At 42.9% G+C, this 23,368-nt stretch overlaps 2 protein-coding genes across 2 annotated transcripts in view; both read left to right on the top strand.

The window, feature by feature from the left end:
- zc3h3 (zinc finger CCCH-type containing 3) overlaps window positions 1-14,430 on the top strand; it is a 45,185-nt gene extending 30,755 nt beyond the window's left edge. Inside the window, exons 9-12 of the mRNA XM_080860691.1 lie at window positions 7,218-7,349; window positions 12,761-12,945; window positions 13,578-13,774; window positions 13,952-14,430. Coding sequence (XP_080716817.1) covers window positions 7,218-7,349; window positions 12,761-12,945; window positions 13,578-13,774; window positions 13,952-13,989 — 552 coding nt within the window. The 3' untranslated portion in view covers window positions 13,990-14,430. The remainder of the gene's footprint in view (window positions 1-7,217; window positions 7,350-12,760; window positions 12,946-13,577; window positions 13,775-13,951) is intronic.
- Window positions 14,431-18,348: 3,918 nt separating this feature from the next.
- Window positions 18,349-22,315, top strand: mafaa (MAF bZIP transcription factor Aa). The gene has a single exon (XM_080832138.1). It carries the CDS (start codon window positions 19,169-19,171, stop codon window positions 20,099-20,101), a length of 933 nt encoding a protein of 310 aa, XP_080688264.1. The 5' UTR covers window positions 18,349-19,168; the 3' UTR covers window positions 20,102-22,315.
- The last annotated feature ends 1,053 nt before the right edge of the window (window positions 22,316-23,368 follow it).

Below are 23,368 nucleotides of genomic sequence, written 5' to 3'. Positions count from 1 at the left end.
CAGGCTGGTATGATCACTCTATTACTCTCTCAGGCTGTTATGATCACTCTATTACTCTCTCTCTCAGGCTGTTATGATCACTCTCTCTCTCTCTCTCAGGCTGTTATGATCACTCTATTACTCTCTATCTCTCTCAGGCTGTTATGGTCACTCTATTACTCTCTCAGGCTGTTATGATCACTCTATTACTCTCTCTCTCTCTCTCTCTCTCTCTCAGGCTGTTATGATCATTCTCTCTCTCTCTCTCTCAGGCTGTTATGATCACTCTATTACTCTCTCAGGCTGTTATGATCACTCTATTACTCTCTATCTCTCTCAGGCTGTTATGATCACTCTATTACTCTCTCTCTCTCAGGCTGTTAGGATCACTCTATTACTCTCTCTCTCAGGCTGTTATGATCACTCTATTACTCTCTCTCTCTCAGGCTGTTATGATCACTCTATTACTCTCTCAGGCTGTTATGATCACTCTATTACTCTCTCTCTCAGGCTGTTATGATCACTCTATTACTCTCTCTCTCTCTCTCTCTCTCAGGCTGTTATGATCATTCTCTCTCTCTCTCTCAGGCTGTTATGATCACTCTATTACTCTCTCAGGCTGTTATGATCACTCTATTACTCTCTATCTCTCTCAGGCTGTTATGATCACTCTATTACTCTCTCTCTCTCAGGCTGTTATGATCACTCTCTTACTCTCTCTCTCTCAGGCTGTTATGATCACTCTATTACTCTCTCAGGCTGTTATGATCACTCTATTACTCTCTCTCTCAGGCTGTTATGATCACTCTATTACTCTCTCTCGCTCTCTCAGGCTGTTATGATCACTCTATTACTCTCTCTCTCTCTCACTCTCAGGCTGTTATGATCACTATTTCTCTCTCAGGCTGTTACGATCACTCTATTACTCTCTCTCTCAGGCTGTTATGATCATTCTCTCTCTCTCTCAGGCTGTTATCACTCTATTACTCTCTCTCTCTCTCTCTCTCGCTCAGGCTGTTATGATCACTCTATTACTATTTCTCTCTCAGGCTGTAATGATCTCTCTATTACTCTCTCTCTCTCTCTCTCAGGCTGTTATGATCACTCTATTACTATTTCTCTCTCAGGCTGTAATGATCTCTCTATTACTCTCTCTCTCTCTCTCTCAGGCTGTTATGATCACTCTATTACTATTTCTCTCTCAGGCTGTTATGATCACTCTATTACTCTCTCTCTCTCTCTCTCTCTCTAAGGCTGTGTAGCAACCGATAACGTAATAACGGCCAATAATGTAATAATGGCCAATAACGTAATAATTTAAATGTAATAAAACCAATAACGTAATAAACTGCCAATAATGTAATACAGTTGCCGTGCCAATAACGTAATAACTTTTGGCCAATAACGTAATAACTTATTACGTTATTGGCCGGTTATTACGTTATTGGCCTTGCATTAAAAAAAAACCTTTGAAAATGAAATAACTGAGCCAATAATGTAATAACTGAGGTATCACTTTATTTTATCTTCAATATCTGGACAGAAAGTGTCCCACTTATCCTTAATATTGCATCTTGTAACAGATGCTTAAATATCTGACCTTACAGATACCCCTCCACCCTCAACCCCCCCTCAACAGGAGGCCTTACGGGAGCCATTAAGAGTCATTTTGGATTAATATGTCACTCTTAGGGTTCTGTTATAGTACTCTGTGTATCCAACTCTGTGACCATGCGGGCGCTTTGATGGAGTCTTTCTAAGTTCTGCGTTGCAGTTTTCAGTATTGTATTGCAATTCACTGTCTGAACGCTAGGGGTTGTGGGAATTATTTGACCGTCTCCATTGGTCTCAGTCGCCTCGACTGGTAACATTTTTTGGAGGCACACGTCGGGCTACCATAAGCGGAGCTTTACTTTTACTCTAGGATTCTCGAACCGGCCAAAACTGTGCTAGGGCCAGTCTGATCTACAAAGCGACATAAATTGCTTGCAGATTCGGATTAAAATTGAATAACTGAGCCAATAATGTAATAATGTATAAATATGACTGCAGCCCCCTCATTCAATAATATCATATCATACTGCTTTCATTACCAATATTTAAAAGCTAAATGTTTGTCTGATGCATATGATCTAGATGCTGCTCCTAAACTGATTTAATGCACTCATTCATCCACATATGCACAACCATGCGGCTCTTGAATTAAAGAAATCTGTAAATTCCATAAAGGTATTGCAGAAATCTTATGTGCTGATGTGTCTGTGTTTTTGTGTAGTTCGCTCACAAAAAATAGGTGTAGTGGATGGCATAGTCACATAAACACATGTCATTACCACTAGCCCTATGTACTGGGCACCTCTCTCTTTCTTAGGGTTAGCCTATTTGTAACACCTTTCTGCTCATTTGGGTCTTTAGTCATTACAATTCAATTACAGATATTGTTGTATAAAAAGACAGTTGCTCATAATCGTGTATGTATGTAACATGTAATAATGTCTCTGTGAGGTTCTTGCATTGTCTAAATAATAATTTAAAAAAATCATGGAAAAACATTTTTAATTCAACCTCATTCAAACAGAACTCTTTTACTGAAGGCTAAGTAACTCTGAACAATTCTAAACTAACTCTTAACTCTTAAACTGTCATATTTACTCAGTGGAACTTAAGCTGGAGGCAATGCTCAATTTCAAATGAAAAGTTACCAATTTACTAATTTACTAATGTAAATAAAATAAAACATTAACATAAAATGTACTACTACTTCATTGTATACTTTTTGATGTGGAAATCATCTTACCAAAAACCACAAAAGAATTCTTAGTCCATAAAAGACATCTAGACGATGAAGCTACGGAGAGATTTTCTGAGCAGATTGCTCTATATGAGCCAACTAGTCATGACTGCTCTCTAAATGAAATGGTAGAAAACCTAAATGATGCATTATCATCTGTGTTAGACTCTGTAGCCCCACTTAAAACTAAAAAGAAGTTTACAAGTAGGACCTCCCCATGGCTAAAAAATAAAAATGTTAGTGAAATAAAAAGAAAATGTCGCATAGCAGAGAGAAAATGGAGAAAAACAAAGACCACTATCCACCACGGTATCTACAAAGATGCACTAACTACCTATAACAAAACCATCCGTCTAGCAAGGAAAGGTTATTTTTCCTACATTATTACAGAAAATGCCGGAAATTCCAGAGTTCTGTTCTCCACCATTGACCGGCTGCTAAACACTGTCCCTGCCCCCCCACTATCCTCAGCAGCTAAATGCGAAGAGTTTGCTCAGTTCTTCAAGAACAAAATAACATCGATCAGATCTAGTATCACTACTACTGGAGGTGAAATTGACATCAGTAGATCTTGCAACTTAACTATGAGCACTTTCACATGTATCACACTAAGTGAACTCTCTAAAATCATCATCGAATGTAAATCTACAACCTCAGATATTGATCCCATTCCCACTGCATTCTTTAAGCGAGTGTTTGATAGTGTCTCAGGTCCGGTCCTTGACATCATAAACACATCCCTTAGAACTGGCGTTTTCCCAGATGCCTTCAAAACAGCTGTTGTAAGGCCCCTATTAAAGAAACCCAAATTGGATACCAGTACACTAGCAAGCTATAGACCCATATCCAATCTTCCATTTATTAGTAAAGTCCTGGAAAAGATAGTATTAGTCCAAATAAATTCATATCTGGAAGAAAATAACATCCTGGAAGTCTTTCAGTCAGGTTTCAGAAAATATCACAGTACTGAAACCGCTCTCACCAAAATAATTAGCGACCTCAGACAAAACTCTGATGCAAATAAAGTTTCTATCCTTATCCTGTTAGATCTTACTGCAGCATTTGATACCATTGATCATGACATCCTAATCAATAGACTTGAAAATCTTATTGGGTTCTCTGAGTGTGTATTGAACTGGATCAAAACATATATTAGAGGAAGGAAGTTTTATGTCAGTCTAGGAGACCATATGTCCGAGAAACATGAAAGCTGCTACGGGGTTGCACAAGGGAGCTGTTTAGGTCCATTGCTCTTTTCTCTTTATATGTTACCACTCAGTGACATCATCAGAGAACATAGAACAGATTTTCATAGCTATGCGGATGACACACAATTGTATATTTCCGCTGAGCCAAATGATGCAACAGCAATAAACTCCATTACCAACTGTTTATTGGCAATAAACAAATGGATGAACAATAACTTTCTAAAACTCAATGAGGACAAAACTGAAGTCCTACTTATCGGCCCTAAATTAAAAAGAGAGATGCTCACCAAGAATCTAGGAGGTTTATCCCGGTGGATTAAACCTGAGGTGGTTAGTCTTGGTGTCACCCTGGACTCAGATTTGAACTTCAACTCCCACATTAACAAAGTCACCAAAACCGCTTTCTTTCACCTCAGGAACATAGCAAAGGTACGATCATTCTTAAACCAAAATGATGCCGAGAAGCTTATTCATGCTTTCATATCGAGCCAGCTAGACTACTGTAATTCACTTTTTACTGGTCTTCCCAAGAAAACAACTGTAAGACTCCAGCTCATTCAAAATTCTGCAGCTAGACTATTAACCAAAACTAAAAGGAGAGAACACATTAGTCTTGTCCTAGCTACTTTACACTGGCTTCCTGTTACCTTTAGAATTGACTTTAAGGTCCTCCTCCTCACATACAAAGCTCTAAATGGACAAGGACCTAGCTACATTGCTAACTCTCTTACTAACTACACACCAGCTAGAACACTGCGATCATCAGATACAGGTCTGTTACAGGTCACCAGAAGCAGTCATAAGAAGATTGGAGATGCAGCCTTTGTCAACTACGCCCCAAAATTATGGAACACATTACCCGTTAATATTAGGGAAGCAAACACGCTAGACACCTTCAAAAGGCAGCTTAAAATCTTTTTACCAAAGCATTTTATTAATTTTATCTGGCACTTTTTATTTCTCTGTTCTCTTTGAAACTGTTTTAAGGGTTTTATGACTTTTATTACTTTTACTATTTCTCTGTAAAACTGTTTTGAGGGTACCATGGCACTGTCGGAAACCATATTGTGGCTCAATATATCACATATTATTCTCAGAGATATTTCCATAACAAATGTTCTAGTCCCCTAGGTGCAGTCACCTTCCTTAAGCCTGTAAAAGAGAGCTAGTGTCTCTCCCGAAGCCCTGAAGTGCGTTCGGTGGAAGAAGACGAAGAGGCCTCTGAAGGAAGGGTATAGAAGGAAGGGTGGCCTTTGGCCGGGGAAACATAGCTAGGGAAAATATTTAACAGGGTAGGTCGGAATCTATGGAGCAGCACTATGGTTTCGACTGCGCTAAATACCAGGCAGAAGGGTTTTATTACTTTTATTATGATTTTAATATTTTAAGCCTATCGGAACATCAGGTTCTGATACGATGTTGACCAATATTTTATTGCTCTTGCTGCTTGCTCTTATTGATTTTATGTAAAGCACTTTGAATTGCAACCCCTGTACGAAATGTGCTATATAAATAAAGTCTTACTTACTTACTTACTACTTTTTCCAGGATATGTACCTAATTTTGAACTGCCCGAAGGCTACATGCCTTAGAAGAATCCATGCCCTCATCCAGCAGTTGTCCTTACTAAACAAATCTCTCAGATGCATGCTAAGGCCACTGTTGCGTCCAGCGGCCTTGTAGAGCTTCATAATGCTGATTGAAAAGTCTTTGTCTTTACCCAGGTGAAGGCTCTCAGTGTGTGTGTGTGTGTGTGTGTGTGTGTGTGTGTGTGTGTGTGTGTGTGTGTGTGTGTGTGTGTGTGTGTGTGTGTGTGTGTGTGTGTGTGTGTGTGTGTGTGTGTGTGTGTGTGTGTGTGTGTGTGTGTGTGTGTGTGTGTGAGGGAGTGTGGGTGTGTGCGTTTGGTGTGTATCCGGAACGCTAGGGGTTGCGGGAATTATCTTACCGTCTCCATTGGTCTCAGTCTTCTCGATTGGTAAAATGTTTTGGAGGCACACGTCAGGCTACCATAAGCGGAACTTTACTTTTACTCTACTCCATCCTCCATCCATTACTGGTTTTCAACATAATTTAAGGTTATTACGAGTTTAGGTACATGTTTAGGCACATGTGTGCTGTTAAATTATTTTAGTATTTAAGTATCTTTTATACACATTGATGGATACAATAAATAAATAAATACAAATTAAAACAAGACAGCAATAACAGCAATAACAGGGTGTGTTTGTGTGAGAGTGTGTGCTTGTCTTTGTGCTAGACTGGGTGAACCCACCCGAATCTGCAAGCAATTTAATGTTGCTTTGTAGATCAGACTGGCCCTTGCACAGTTTTGGCTGATTTGAGAATCCTAGAGTAAAAGTAAAGCTCCGCTTATGGTAGCCTGATGTGTGCCGCCAAAAAATGTTACCAGTCGAGGCGACTGAGACCAATGGAGACGGTCAAATAATTCCCACAACCCCTAGCGTTCCGGCAGTGAATTGCAATACCATACTGAAAACTGCAACGCAGAACATAGAAAGACTCCATCAAAGCGCCTGCATGGTCACAGAGATGAATACAGAACCCTAAGAGTGACATATTAATCCAAAATGACTCTTAATGGCTCCCGTAAGGCCTCCTGTTGAGGGGGGGTTGAGGGTGGAGGGGTATCTGTAAGGTCGGATATTTAAGCATCTGTTGCAAGATGCAATATTAAGGCTAAGTGGTACACTTTCTGTCCAGATATTGAATAATAAGTTATTACGTTATTGGCCAAAAGTTATTACGTTATTGGAACGGCAACTTTATTACATTATTGGCAGTTTATTACGTTATTGGTTTTATTACATTTAAATTATTACGTTATTGGCCGTTATTACGTTATTGGCCGTTATTACGTTATCGGTTGCTACAGGCTGTTATGATCACTCTATTACTCTCTCAGGCTGTTATGGTCACTCTTACTCTCTCAGGCTGTTATGATCACTCTATTACTCTCTCTCTCTCTCTCTCAGGCTGTTATGATCATTCTCTCTCTCTCTCTCTCTCTCTCTCTCAGGCTGTTATGATCACTCTATTACTCTCTCTCTCTCTCTCTCTCTCAGGCTGTTATGATCACTCTATTACTCTCTCTCTCTCTCTCTCTTTCAGGCTGTTATGATCACTCTATTACTCTCTCAGGCTGTTATAATCATTCTCTTCTTTTCAGTTCAGATTCACACATTCACTGTCTTTCTTATCTTTTGCACATCTCTGTGTAGATGCCGGTGTGCTCATACTTTCTGCGAGGGATCTGCAACAACAGCAGCTGCCCCTACAGTCATGTCTATGTGTCCCGCAAGGCCGCCGTTTGTCAGGACTTCATACGAGGCTACTGCCCTCAAGGAGAGAAGGTAACCACCACACACACACACACACACACACACACACACAAATATATTTTATTCACAATAGAACATAGATAACATAACAAATGTTTAAACAGAGAAAAAATTAAAAACTTTTCCGGAATTCGGGTTGTAGAAGCTAAAGACACACAAAGCACATGCAACAATCAGAACAAATCAAGGGTATACAAATGGATTCTCTGTGAGAAGAGACCAAGACATAGTCACCCTTCAGATTTAACAACCAGAAGCCCTTGGACTGAGGACCCTGGAGACCTCATAGTGGCAGTCTACTAACTGCCCCTCTCTGCCACTACTGCCTCACCCTCTTAACTAAGGCGTCGTGCACACGAAGTCTAGTTTGTTTGCATCCGATCTGTTCATAATACCGATAGCCCTATCATACATACGAACACTCTCTATCCGCACCTTGTTTCGGCAACGATCGCAGTCCGGGGTAGAAAGTGAGTAGATTTGAATCGGTACGGGGGCTGGTGTTCGTCTGCACGGTTTCACGCAACCTGATGACGTCACTGCCCCACGTGATCTTTTCGCCATCTCCAACCACTATATATATAACTTGTTCTCCCTCAAAATCTCACTCGTGGTGGGCCTCGAATTCACTAACATTAACCCAGTCTTCTGATTTTTGATTAGCCCCCTATCTTGATCTAATTCTTCTTATTCAGACGTAACATAACTTTCATGACCACAAATATAAATTGGCCAGCGATTTAATTTGCTTTTTTATTCATAAATGTATGTAAAATGCTCTGAACAATGCATCATGGGAAATGGGATGACAGACATGTCATGTTACTGTTCCAAACTCTTTATTATCAATAGAAAAAATTATTCATTTTCGCCTTTAGTCTGACCACTGATATTAACTATCCTAATGTAATGTTGTTAATTGGAGCTTGAATGTCTTGTGTAATGTGTTTATCCTCGTGCTGTGAAGTCCCTTCTTCTAGGTTTTTCACGTTTTTTCAGTTGTGTAAATAAAGCGCTAAAGCGCCACCCACAGGCGTGAGGTATGTACTACAGTCGGTTCACCACAATCTGCTGCCTCCGTGTTTACGCAAATCTCTCGTTGCCAGCCTCCGTATTTACGAAATTAAAAGATTCTATTGGTGTGAAAAGTAAATCCGATTCGGAGGCCCTAGACTTCGTGTGCATAGCACCTAATCTGTCCCCTGTGCTTTGTCAGCTCCCTCCACTCCTATCGTTCATTCTACTTCTGCTGCCCCTCTGCTGATACTGCCCCAGCCCCAGGGTAATCTGCCCCTGCTGCCCCTCATAAGGCCTGTGTGCTCCAATTGCACCCTAGTACCCCTCTGCCCTAGCTTTAATTGCCCCCCTCTGCCAGCTACTCTTGCCCCTCAGTGGTCTAACTGCCATCTTTATTCCCTATCTACACAGAGACAAAGCTCAGACTCAAAACTGGATCTTCTGTCTTTTTTTGCCGCTCTCTTTATCTCACTATTGTCTCGCCTCACTCTCTGGCTTTCCTCCTCCTCCTCCTCCTCCTCCTCTCCCTCCTCCACCTCCTCCTCTGCCCCCGCTGGTTCTCTCCACTCTTCCCTGTGAGGATCTATTGTTCTCTGTCTTTTCTCTCTACACACTGTTTCTCTCTCTTTTTTTTCAGTATCTTATGTTTTATGTTTTTTTCCTGCAAATAACACACACACACACACTCACTCACACACACACTCAAACTCATTCTCACCCATTTTTCCTGTGGCAAATGCATTTGTGCTGTCAGGGCTCATTTAAATGTTTGGGGTGAGAATGAGAATATATAAAAGCAGAGATATTAATATTTATTCTATTAGCTGAAGTGCTTAGGTCTGTAATTTTAGTGTCCCAGTAGCCCAGTGTGTGACATGATGGATAGCATGCTGTAATTATGGAGGTGAAAAAGTGCTGATGACGGCAGTACAGCAGCCTAGAGCCGCGGCTCAGACAGTCAGTCCAGCGCATCAAGGGTTAAAGTCAGTCGGGCTCTCTCTCTCACTCAAACACACACACACACACACACACACACACACACACACACACACACACACACACACACACACACACACACACACACACACACACATTCTCTCTCCCTCTCTTTCTATGTGTCTGCCTTGTCCATTATTTCCGTCTACCCTGCTTGTATGGTTATCCTCCATCCTTTCCTCATAGCCTTATCCCCCCCTCTCTCTCTCATTCTCTTTCCCCTCCATCCCTCTTTCACTCACTCACTCACTCACCACCTCATCCCAATGTTTTCCTGTCTAACTCCTCCATCACTTTCCTCTATCTTACTCCCTACCCCTCTCCGTTTCTCTCCCCCTCCTCCCTCCCTCCCTCCCTCCCTCTCTGCCATTCTGTCTCTCTCCAATGTAAAATGTGCTGACTGCGTGTGGTTTGTGTGCAGTGCAGGGCTGCTGGAATAGGCCCCAGAGACTCACAGCATTCCTTAAATCAAGTGGAAAATTGTTAACTCACTCCTATATGAAGACGTTCCGTCTGCTTCTCTCTCTCTCTCTCTTTCTGTGCTCCTCCATCTGCCTCTCTTTCTCTCTATTTCTGTCTCTTTCTCTCCCCCTCCACGGCTCTCTACCAGTCTTCCCTGGTGGCTTCACCTGCCAGGTGGCTGCAGTGTGACCACTGTGTTAGGGCTTGTGTGTGTGTGTGTGTGTGTGTGTGTGTGTGTGTGTGTGTGTGTGTGTGTGTGTGGGGGCGGGGGGGGGCGGGGGGCGGGGAAGAGTAGCGTGTCAGCAGTGGCAGTTTTTGTTCTCGTTTTTGACGTGGGCGAGTGCCTTGGGTACCTACGGGATTGACCAGTAAGGTGAGCAGATATTTAACCAAGGCAGATCCAAATCCCCCCTGGAACCTCCACCCCAATGTTGTTTCCTATCTGGCAGTACCTCTTGCCACTGCACACACACACACACACCCCTGACCCGTCCACTCTTACCAGACCCAACCCTCTGGTCCGTCTGTCTGTCTGATGTTTGAGTCAGATACCAGTAAGACAACACCAGCTCACAAATGCACACACAAAACAACGTTACACCACAGCGGCCATGACTGATATCCCTCACTGTAAAATGTGCCTAACAACGTAACCACCCTACAGCTTCATTTGCACATCAATCATCATGACAAATGCAATCATTAATTGTATTTGTATAGCATAGATTGTTTGTGCTTTATTCATCAAATTATACATAGACCTATTTAATATATGCCTCTTAATGTATTTATCTTAAATAAATGTGTAATTTTTTTTTTTCGAAAATGAACTGCAAGTATAAATGTAGTTCACATAATACTGGTCATTTAAACACACACACACACACACACACACACACACACACACACTCACACACGCGCTTACATACATACACAATACACAATTGGAATTGACTGAAAGTGAGCGAAGAGGGATTTGTTAAATTGGGCCAATTAGTGCCCGAGTGTACAGAGTCAGGAGACTGATGATGATGAAGGACATGTGTGCCCGTGCGTGTGTGTGTGTGCGTGCGTGCGTGCGTGCGTGCGTCCGTGTGTGTGTGTGTGTGTGTAAGAAAGAATGAATGAATGAGAGAGGGAGAGGTGCCCACAGGATGATTTAGGAGCTGTTGCCGAATGGGATTCACAGGGCACCATAAACTTGCTCCACGAGACAGCAGTGTTTATGTGTGGGGCCATTTGAGTGTGTGTTTTTGTGTTAATATCTCTGAGTCTGTGTGGATATGTGTTTATCTGTGCACGTGTTAGGTTTGTGTTGTACGTGCCCTCTACAGATTATTGTGTAGTTTTGTAGTCACTCTCTCTCTCTCTCACACACACACACACACACACACACACACACACACACACACACACACAAACACACACCGCAGTGATGGTTTTGAAGGGATTACACTCCAGAGCTATTTTTAGCCAGGGCAGAAACCATTATGTGATTGTAATGAAATGAATAATCAGTGCCTTTCCATAGTAGAGACACATAGACCAACAGGCCCAGAAACCTTTTGGGAAACTCTGAATTCAAAGATCAGGTTCTGATTTGCACACAATGCTGACTTTTGACTGTACTGTGAGTCCAATTGTATTCATCTGATTGGGAATTTGATTTGATTCAGTTCTTTTCCCACTGACTGTGTTGCATGTGGTGATTAAAGACATCCGGAATATAAGGTGTGTATGAGGATGTGGACAAAGTTTAATGGTTGACAGCAAGTGCGTTGTATGAAGTAGCTATACAAGGCAGGTCCATTCTGCGCAGGGTCTTCTGTATGAGGTAGATATTTGCACTAGAATTTTGGTCCTAACCTGATATCTGGCTCAGCTGTGTGTGTGTGTGTGTGTGTGTGTGTGTGTGTGTGTGTGTGTGTGTGTGACGACTGCTCTCCGGGGTGATCGGGAGTCCACACTGTTCCCTGGAACATGAGCTGTCCCATCCACTCCCTACCCTCTATTTCAGTACCAACCTGCTCTACATACACATATCACACTGATGCTGTCCCGCACACACACACACATGTATTACTTTTCTCTCATACACACACACACACGTATTACTTTTCTCTTATACACACACACATATCCACACTCACACGCCTTGCACCCCATAGTGGGTATAATTAGCTTTTCTGACAGGTGGGAGGGATCAGATCTCTTGAAGAATGAAACCACCAATTTACACCCATATTACACCGCCCCCCATCTCCCCCTCACACATGCGCGCACACACACACACACACACACACACACACACACAGCTTATCACATTCACATTCTATTCTACTGGGCATGACCGATGCAGAGAGTCTTCCCCTGAGTGTGTTTCTGGTCAAGGTCTCCTCCAGGCACTTGGGAGGTTTTCCCTCACACTTTCACTGGGGGCTGGGAATCCTTTTTTTGAACTCTCTGCATAGTGTCATTTATACACCACCTGTTCACTGGAGGGGAAAGCTTGATCTTGGCTCCCTGTACAAATTAACAACAGTGGCTTAATGAAATCACATTTGTGGGTAGACCCAATATTATTTCACGCTCACGCACGTATACTCCTCCTTATCCACACAGCTTTTGCTTTACAATACTGCAGACATTACGTAAACGTTTGTGTTTGAAAGTGTGTGTGCTTATTTGTGTTTGTGTGTGTAAAACTTAGTCTGTGTGTGTGTGTTGTGTGTGTGTGTGTGTGTGTGTGTGTGTGTGTGTGTGTGTGTGTGTGTGTGTGTGTGTGTGTATGTGTGTTGGTATGAGTTTTTGAGCATAAGGTGACCTGTTTTTGAGCATGAGGTGACCTTATGCCAGTGTATTTGTAAACGTGTGTGTGTGTGTGTGTGTGTGTGTGTGTGTGTGTGTGTGTGTGTGTGTGTGTGTGTGTGTTCATGGTCATTCCTCAGTGTAAGAAGAAGCACACTCTGGTGTGTCCGGACTTCTCAAGAACAGGTGTGTGTCCTCGCGGATCCAAGTGTAAACTGAAGCATCGCCTCCGGAAGACCGCCGCGTCCGGCCAGGCCCAAAACAAGACATCACCAGCTCTGCCGCCGCCTGCTAAAAGAGCACACACGAAAGCCCTCTCAAAGAGGTGAGCTCATTAACACACACACACACACACACACACACACACACACACACACACACACACACACACACACACACACACACACACACATTTAGATAAGAGGCATCAGAAAAGCATTACCATAAAGAGCCTTTAAAGGGCTTTTGTCGCCTCACAGGAGAGCCCCGTAAGATTCTGCTGAGGTCAATGAAGGGAGCTAGGACATTGATGGCTTTCCACAGAAGGGTTCAGGACAACAGCAGTGTTTTTTTCACCAAATTCTAAAAGGTTTCTCACAGAACCGAACGGATCTTATTTGTTCTATAAAGAAGCTAGTCATTTGTATCCATCAGACTGTCTTGGGCCTGAGGCTCCTGTGTAGCTGAAGCTGCCCCGATGGGTCCACATGAGTTTTGTAAATCACCCCTGAGGTGTAGGAGGTCACATTTGTTTACACAGGACTCCTCTATCTGTGCGTCACACTCACCGCTAACTGTCGTGTCCGGTGTCGTCCTCTCTTTTGCTCGTTATCACTCTCTCTCTCTCTCCATCATCCCCTTGTGTCTTTCTTTCCTCGTCATCCCTCCATCTTCCTCTCTCTCTCTCTCTCTCTCTCTCTCTCTCTCTCTCTCTCTCTCTCTCCCTCCTCCTTGCAGGCCAGATCAAGGTCAGGGCACAGGTGCCGAGTCGTTGTTGTTGTTGTCGTCGTCGGCATGCGAGCGGGCTGACGATGGAGCGTCGCTGTCATCCTCGCCGACCCCTCGGTCACTGCCGTCTTTCATCGCCCTGCCCAGCTCCCCAGAGGACGGCGTCCCCCCCGAGGTGCCCGCTCACACCCTGGTTCCGCCAGCCGGTGAGTCATGTGACCCTCTGGGACACTGAACAGGCCACTACCTGAATCCATGCTTCTGAATGCTTAAAGACTTTTATGTGAATAAATCGTTGTTGCTGTCACACTAACTAAAGTCTCTCTCTCTCTCTCTCTACCTCTCTCTCTCTCTCTCTCTCTCTCAACCTCTCTCTCTTTCAGCACAAGGGAAAAAGCTTCACATCAAGCCACGATTTTAGAGACTGCAGCCTCTTGATGGTCGCCCAGCTGTTTACAGCATCCGAAAACCAGCTTTTCCAGGATTTTAACTATTGAAGTGTTTGTATAGAAATTAAAAGCATGAATGCAAAGTGATTTCAAACATAGGTTTGGGTGTGGTTCCTGGTGCCTGCAAGATCCTGCCCTGACCGCTTTCTTTTTCTTCAGGGCACAGAAGTGCAGGTGTATTACCATGGTGACGACTGAGATACTCTTGCGTCAGGGAGTTTCTCAGTAGTAGATGGAGAAAACTAAATCTAAATAAAAAGATGCTAAATGAAAAATGATCTGAACGTGGAAAGTCAATACATTAAAACTGACCATCCTTCAGACACTGGCCTCAGACAAACCTTTACTCTCATGCTGCAGACATACAGTATGTTAGCACCTTTCGATAGATACCAACAACCTTCATCTCAATTCACCTGTACAAAACATAGAAATGTCACAAGTGTGGCCTCTGGTTCATGCTTAGGTGGGCCAGAAATGTCATCACAACTGGCTACAACCAGTAAGTTTGCAAAGTTAAATGCTATAAGTTTGTACCAGAACCTGCAATCACAAGAAATCATCAACGCTACAAAGTCCATGGACGACTGAATGTAATGCCTATTACACAGGTGAAATAGTCATACTATGAATCCCAGCACTGAACTACACAACACAAGCTTCATTCTCTCTGATGCATTGCTTAAATGCAGCAGTCACAGCTGAGTGTCCAGTCAGTTTCTCGTATGCAGACAGGGAGTCTAGCAGGATTCCAGATGATTCTGTAGTTGCAGATTCATATCAGTAGATAGCACTTGTAATTACACAACCTTAACAGGGAGGTGATTGACAGGTGTATGTTAAAGTGAGGAGGTGTTTCCTGTAGCGGTGTGTGAGAGATAGACATGGTACTCGGGTGTGTCCTCTAAGCTGAAGTGTGTGTGTGTGTGTGTGTGTGTGTGTGTGTGTGCGTCTGTTAAGTGTATGTGACATGTGGGTGTATATATGTGTTTCAAGCTATTGTGTAAATAGGTAGTCTACAACATTAACACAAATAATATATGTTGGTGTGTAAAATATCTGCCTATAGTGTTAAAGTCCTTGACACAGATTTCTATCTGACTGTTTAAGTGTGTGTAACTGGGAGTATTTGAAAAAAAAAATCAGATCTATATTTGATAGGGTTAGTGTGTGTGTGTGAGAGAGAGAGAACAGAGGTGTCTGAAGAAGGTGTAGTGTTTTACTGTTTGACACCTGTGTTCTAGAAATATATGTGACAGGTGGCAACGTTTATGTGTCTTCAGACAGATGTTTGTTTACCTACGTTTTTCAAACAGGTGTGTTTGTAAGTGCGCAAGCCAGATGTGCATGTATGTGCATGTATGCAAGTGTACAAGGCAGGTGTGCCTGTGAGTGTAAGAGTTTGAGACGGCTGCGCGTGTGTATGCGTGCACCTAAGTGCTTGAGACAGATGTGGATATGTGTGTGCGTGTGTAAGTGTTTGAGACAGATGTCTGCTACCGCCTGTCTCGAACCCTCAGAGTTGCTGAGCTCTGCAAACTCTAATTAAGATCAATACTCCGCTCCTGAGTAAAAGTACGAGGAGGCACGAGCTGCAGACGCAGGAAAAGCTCAAGCGGAATTTTTCTCCCCGGGATTACAGGAGCAGCAAAGAGAGAGACAGAGAAAACCTCGCTCGGCTCACTCAATAAAGATCACGCGCTCCCAAAGAAGAAGATTCATTAGTCGTGCACCCGTCCCCTTCCTTCTCTCCATCATACTCTCCCCTCCCCGCTTTCCACCCTTCATCTCCCCCTCTTATACTTCTCCTCATTCATGGGCAATTTTTCTCTCTTCTCTATTCGCTCTGTCACTTCTCTCTCTGCGCACAGTTTGTCTTTGCGGCCCTTTCGCGCGAGAGATTCTACATGACACATTCTGTCTGTGAGCATTTTCCGACGTGGGGAGCAAAGCTGGGCTGACACGGCGGCAGGAGAGGAGACAGACGGACGCTCTTCGGGCGGCGGGAGAGAGGTCCACTGACCAGACATATTATGACAATTGGGCAGAGTGGGACTGGGGTTGTGATGGAGGCTTAGAGTAAAACTGACGGTGAATGGAGAACGCCAACTGACAGACATCACTGCAGGACTGAATAGCACAGGTCTATGATGACATTCTATGAGTGGGATGAAAGAGAGGGAGTCACATTTATTCATGAGCAGTTATTTCATGGCTCCTCAGAATCAGACTGAGATTTATCCGAGTTGATGTTATGTAGGTTTAAAAATATACATAGTATAATGTCGTTTCACTGTCTCTCACGGCCACTTTTATACAGATGAGGGCCTGCTGTTAAGAGATATATCATTGTGTGTGCAGAGGTGTCAAACGATACGATGGTGAAGACTGGGCAGCATTAGTGTACTGACCAAAAGTTTGTAAGTAAACCTCTCCCATACCTTACATGACTTCAGTGAAGTTTTATTGACAATTAGTGCTGAATCTTTGAGCTGAAGATTTGAGGCCTTGAGATAACCCCCTAACCCCACCTTTTCCACCCCATACACATACGATAGGACAGAGTTAAGCAGTAAAATGCTTGTCTGTGGTTTCATAGGAATGCACAACTCAATCCCCCCTCCCTCTCTCTCTCTCTCTCTCTTTCTTTATCTCTCTCTCTCTCTCTGTGGATCTCCGACATGCTGATGTCCATTTTGCTTAAATAGGGAGAACTGCACCAGCCGCTAACTCCCAATATGCAAAGGCACAATGAAAGCCCTGACTTCAAATTTATGTCTAGAGCCCTCGGCCACACGCTAGCAGCCCATCTCCCCCACAATGAATGGACTTCGGTAGATCTTCTTAAATGTGGCATTTCAAAGCGTACTGCTTAGCTCGGACTTTGGGGTCCAGCCCTGCTTATTTGATAAAAGCGCATATAATGACTTTGCGCACCTTAAACTTCAAGCACCGTGATATGATTTGTCCCTTCCTTAATACATCTTATTTCTTTCCTCTGCGTCGGCAGATTTGATGCGAGCTGCGCACGTCTCTCGGACATCACTTCCAGTGAAGGAGAAATCTCTGCGCGTGCACTGTTACCATAATAAACTTTAAACAGGTCTTGTACACGGTGTGAATACATTTAGCATTAATTCGGTAACAGTCGTTGTTTATTGTGTGTTAGGTTTTACTGGTTCATACAGTTGACCTGTCCAGCAGGCAGACAGTTCAAAAGACGCACAGCCCTTTTTAACTCCTGTCTCTTGTGCGTCCCTGGCCTATATGAAGACTGAGTTGACGTACTAGTGATTTATTTGGAAATCAGCTGTCAAAAGCCGATCATAATTAACTAGCGTGCAGACATTGCGCACTTCTTTATAATGCTGGAGATTGATTTCCTGAAGAGACTGAGTCAAATTCATTCCAGTACTTCAAATGGTCCGCCTTGAGCAAATTAGAGAAACCTTGGGGTTGGGATTATCGTGAGAGTGTTGGGGATGCATCCCACTAGCATAATTGCATCTTTATGGGTCTCATCACATGAGTACAAAGAAACGTACTGCCTCCCCACCACCACCCATCGGTGTAATGAGTTCCTATTCCGCAATATTCTCGCCCCTCAAGCTATCCAACGACTTGCAAGCACAAAGCTATTTGTAAACGTCAATTATCTAAATAAACACAGGTCAGCATATCAAATTCTATCACAAATTAGTATTTTGTTGAAAGGTGGTTTCTTTTCTTCAGTATTTTAACTTTGTAAAATATAGCCTAAATGAGTACGCCAAAGAAAAATAATTTCTATCTACCATGGGGATTGTGTTTAGCCAACTAATGCTGGAGATGCTTATTTATTTAAGGTGAAGTGGAGAAACCAACAATTCACAAACTTACACCTTTAGATTACCTATGTTAATTTTTGCACGTAACAAAAATATTTCTCTTTTACCTAAAGCCTTCTTGCACATGCCTGTGTCAACACCCTAAAATATCCTAGTTCTCCATAGGCTACATACTTTCAGAGAAGAGTTTAAGGCATTCCAAGTCAACATTTTCTCAGTAAATCTAGCAGTGCTATCGTCTTTCCTCTGCGCATCTTCTCCGCGTTCAAGACGGAGCCGCTAGGGGGCGGGACGCAGCACCTGTTCTAGCGGAGACTGTGAGCCTGACAGCTGCTGCACGCTTGCTTCAGCTGGCCTAGAGGAAAGGTTGCTATAGGAAAATGCAAATATGTCGGTCTCTCCCCTTTCCATTGGTCCGTCCCGTACACTGGGTGGGACAGTCGAAGGAGTTGTGAGTATAAAACCAGATAGTTTTTCTGTGCGCCACTGGAACTGCGTGTCTGCAGATAGAAGAGCGTAACAGCAACTCCCAATAGAGAGGAGAGTTTATTATCCAACATAACATATTTAACCAACAGAGACAAGTCAAGGGAAATCACGTTCTGGATGCACAGGATATTTGCTACTGCAGGACGAAATATGCTTTATTAATCCGATATCTTAAACGCACTTGAAACCGCAGCGAACAGTTAACCCAAGTGGTGCACTTTACACCACGGTAAGAAACTCCGCCAAACACAGGCCCCGAGGGACTGGAGGGCGGCAACTATATACTTCACAAACGGGATTTTGCTATCCTGATCCAGCGGAAATTTGGCCGACTTGGCCCTAATCTGACTCTCTCTCAAATCTACCATCAGACGGAGTGGATTTAATGCATTTAAACTGAGGAGAGGAGGCGAAGGAGGGAGAAATACTTGCACCGCTTCCAAAATCAAGAATTGTTTGCAGCGACAGAACGCTATTGAGTTGACACGAGGACAAGACAGGTTTGTGTCTCTGACTTCACAAGTTTCTTGTTTCACCCTCCTTGCTTCGTGATATTAAGGCGTTCATTTGACCCGGCACAAGTTGTCAACAAGAGGGACTGAGAGGCGGACTGGCAGGTGTACAAGTTCATTTACATGCATGGAACTGCGCGACCTCAGCGCCGCTATAAATAGAAGCTGTTTTAAGGACTAAATACACCCTTCTCTGGCGTGTGCATATGTATTAAAGCCATCTGTATAAATTACCCTCGGAGCATTTCAATCGGTCAGATACGTGAGAGCTGTGACAGCATTGTGCCAGTGAAAAACCCCACGCGTGTGTCGCATGGACTGACATGGCCACCGATCTCGCCATGAGCGCAGAGTTGCCAAACAGTCCTCTGGCCATCGAGTATGTTAACGACTTCGACCTAATGAAGTTCGAGGTGAAGAAGGAGCCGCCCGAAGCTGAACGCTACTGCCATCGCCTCCCGCCGGGCTCCCTGTCCTCCACCCCTCTCAGCACGCCTTGTTCCTCCGTGCCCTCCTCCCCCAGCTTCGGCGCACCTAGTCCTGGAGAGCCGTCGGGCCACAACCTGGCCAACAGCGTCAACAACAACAACAACAATAACAACAGCAACAACAACAATCCGAGCACTGGCGGGAAAGCACAGCTGGAGGACTTCTACTGGATTCCCAACTACCAACATCATATCAACCCGGAAGCCCTGAACCTTACGCCGGAGGACGCGGTGGAAGCGCTCATTGGAAATGCGCATCACCATCACCATCACCACGCGCCATACGAGGGCTTCCGTGGGCCACAGTACGCCGGGGAGGATCTCTCGGCCACTGCGAACGGCCATCACCACCCAGGCCATCACCATCACCACCACAGTCATCACTCGCACGCGCGCCTGGAAGACCGCTTTTCTGACGACCAGCTGGTCAGCATGACGGTGCGAGAGCTTAATAGACAGCTGCGGGGATTCAGCAAGGAAGAGGTGATCCGCCTAAAACAGAAGCGGCGGACCCTGAAGAACCGGGGTTACGCACAATCTTGCCGCTTCAAGCGCGTGCAACAACGGCACATGTTAGAGAGTGAGAAGTGTACACTTCAGAGTCAGGTGGAGCAACTCAAACAAGAGGTCTCGCGCCTTGTCAAAGAACGGGACCTGTACAAGGAAAAGTACGAGAAGCTTGCAAGCCGGACCTTCAGCAGCGGCGGCAACAGAGAGGCATCAAACGGGAGTCACGCGAAAGGATCCAATGAGTTTTTCATGTCTTAGACTCTTCCCACTGACTATCGTATTTCTTTTTAATCATACTATGTATTTTTTCAGTGTGAAGTTTTGTTTACAGTTGTTCACTAAATGGACGTACACAGAGAAATTAGAGAAACGAGCCTTTACACGAAACTTCAGTAGGCTACCTGCGTGTAAGCTTATAGGCCGACAAGATTTTGTAGTCTTAATCACAGTTTATTTCTGTACAGTAACGAGAAGTAGGCTATGCATTGTGCAATCTTTGACCCGGTCATATCATCTCCTGTCATATAGAAACATTATTTTCGTCTTTAATTTGAGTTACACACTTTTAGTCTTACAAGAGAATTGATATATGACCCGACGGTATCTGAGACTCGCTTATTCACGACCACCTGTCGTGGTGTCATTGCAACAGTCTTAAGGGGAAGGGGACTTCACTGGAATTGATATCGTGGCTTTGCCTGGGCCTGCTCTTCGTAGGCGAAGTGAACAAGGGACACATCACAAGTCTTCTTCACGGCTCAGGCCTGGAAATGAAAGAACGGAAGAGTACAGCTATGGAGCGGAAAGAGCATCGCGCTATGTCCATTTTAAAAACCCTGCATGCAGGACATGTATGGTTGCCTATCTGCTGAAGTTCCGTAGTCCTTCTAACGCCACTCACTTAATTGAAGCATGAATCCCCTTGCCCTGTCCCTCCCTCCCTCATCTTCTGCGTTATCAATGCGGTCCAGTTGAAGCATCCGAGCATCTCTCTAGAACTGCATCCTTGCCGCCGAGCCTGCAAGCTCCCCCCTCTCAGGACGTAGCATCTTCACTAGTCGCTATCTGCATTCAACTTTGTTTCTTGTTTCAAAGAACGTGTTTAAAAATGCATTAACTGAGCCACCTTTTAGAGATTATTTATTCCCACGTGTACATATGTAGATGAAAGTTAGCGTGTTAGCTGCCTTTTTAATGCCATTCTGCTTGATAACTAAAAATGTCTTAACATGTTTGTATGTAAGCGCATGCAAATAATTCAAATCATTTACGATATTATTCTCCTGTGGACAATGTACAAATTTCAAAGGGGATAATATTACTGCATTAATACATTAAAAAGCTGGGATGCATTTAGAATCATTTGGAAATTAAAAGCGCACTAATTTAATCAGAAGTTAGAGTTAAATAGTTTACTTTAGCCGAAGATGATTAGGTCAACATTGAAACATGTTGAAACATATTTTTCCTGATATATTTTTCGAATAAGCATATTTCCTACACCATCTTGTGCAGTCATGTACTCAGATGTCCACCTTTAAAATCAGCCATAAATCCTTGGCAGTTAACAGGTGATCAGCAACATTTTACCCTCATGTGTATCCAGTTCACTGATTCTGCATCTGATTGTGGCGTGATGCTAAAAGTGAAAATGTAACAGTAGATGACGTTCTGAATTGAAAGACTAAGGACTTTCTTTGTAACGGTGAGCTGCGAGTCAAACGACGCAGAAACAACGCAATCATTCGCCTGGATGCGCCCAGTTTTGTCTTTCATTCGAAGGAGGATCTTTCCTCTCTAAATATCTTACTCTTAATTATCTATATCTACCTGACTTTATTTTTTTCGGCTTTGCATTTGGAATGCGCCCAACTTTCATTGTGTATTGCGTTACTAAATATAAACAAACCATTAATTTCATCAGCGATTGATAAGTAATAACTAGATGTCAATTAAACATTCCCAATTTTTGTATTTCTTGAGCAGTATATACTAATAATGGCATACACTGGTTCAACCCTTGCACGCCAGATGTTACGTAAAACTCTACACAATTAACTGGGCACACAGATTGCGTTTCCACCGTTTTTGGGTTAATGCGCGTGTCACGTAGTTAACATTACTTGTACGGTTTCATGGTTGATGGTTTGTTTATAAATAAAAACTAATGCAATGGACATTTTTAGTCGGTGCATGCTGAATGTAAAGTTTCCCTTATTTTCTTTCATTCTTTATGTCTTTCGTTCTGTTTCCCTTCTACAGGCAATATATCTTTCCTCTTTGGATGAAAGACGCATGTACCTGGGGCCTGTCCGCCCCTGAGGCGCAGTGCCAGATGTGTAAATGTGTAAATATGATTTCTATATATATTTATTGACGAAACATTGAATTGTGGTCGATAAGTTCAAACCAAAATGTTTCAATATGGAATGTTGTTTTCATAATGTTTAATAAAAATTTCTGTCAAAACGGGTTATTTTGCTATGCTTTTCCTGTCCTTAATTGGTCTGCAACAGCTGTCAATTATATAGACAGATTGAAGGTCTTTCCATTGCGAACTTTTTTTTTTTAAAATTAATTCGATTTTTCCCACTTCTTTAGAACAAACTTTTAACTTAGTTTTATTTCATTTTCGGCGAAGATTTACATTAGCAGAGCTGGCCGACCGTTATTTGCATAATAATGCAAAATATCTTCAGTTTAGCCAAGGCCTAACAATGACAATTACAAAAATCACCTTTTTGCATATTATATACTGCTGATATTATTATTGTTTACATAACAAAACCTTTAATATTTCTTTTAAATTGTCTCAATAAAGTACAGATAATTGCAGGCGACTCTTCACGATGAACTATACATCGCAGATCTGACTCAGATTCATTTTAGCAGGTGTAATCAAAGGAGGAACTCGTCATCAGACTATGATTTACAGAGAAACGATGACATTTATATATTTGCGATTCTGATATAAATTGCCTTCAAATTAACAACTTAAGTCCCTAAAACATTTACCAAGTTCACTATTGGAGACGTACTGTCCTGCAGGAATAACATCAGAATATTTTTCCTTCGAAAACAAGTAATTAGAATAAAGAAAATACATTATAAAATAAAATACATAATTATTGCTTACAGAGATTCATTTAAATAACCCTTGACCCCCTTTAGTTTTATCTGTTTCAGGAATGTGGATTTCATGCCAGATCACATTTTGGGATGGGATTATGTTCATAATAGTATGTGTGCACTCCTTGTGCGATACTAACCTCACATATTAACAGAACATTTTAGAATACATAAGTAATGGAAGGATAATAGAGGGATAATTAATCCTCGCCATCATCATCTTTTCAAGTTTCATATTCATCATCATTACCATTATCTTCATTGTCACTAATCACCCCATATGTAATAACAATTATGGTTCTGGTGGTGGATGTGGTTTTCCTGCCTAGGATGCCCTGTCAGAATTGAGAGTCCTCTGTGAGTGTTTTCTGCTTGAACATTAACAAGGGTCAGAGG

This window comes from Sprattus sprattus (genome assembly GCF_963457725.1).
Source record: "Sprattus sprattus genome assembly, chromosome: 2".
NCBI classification, from domain to species: domain Eukaryota; kingdom Metazoa; phylum Chordata; class Actinopteri; order Clupeiformes; family Clupeidae; genus Sprattus; species Sprattus sprattus.
The sequence above is the reverse complement of the archived record's forward strand: the minus strand, read 5'-3'. Positions and strand labels throughout refer to the sequence as shown.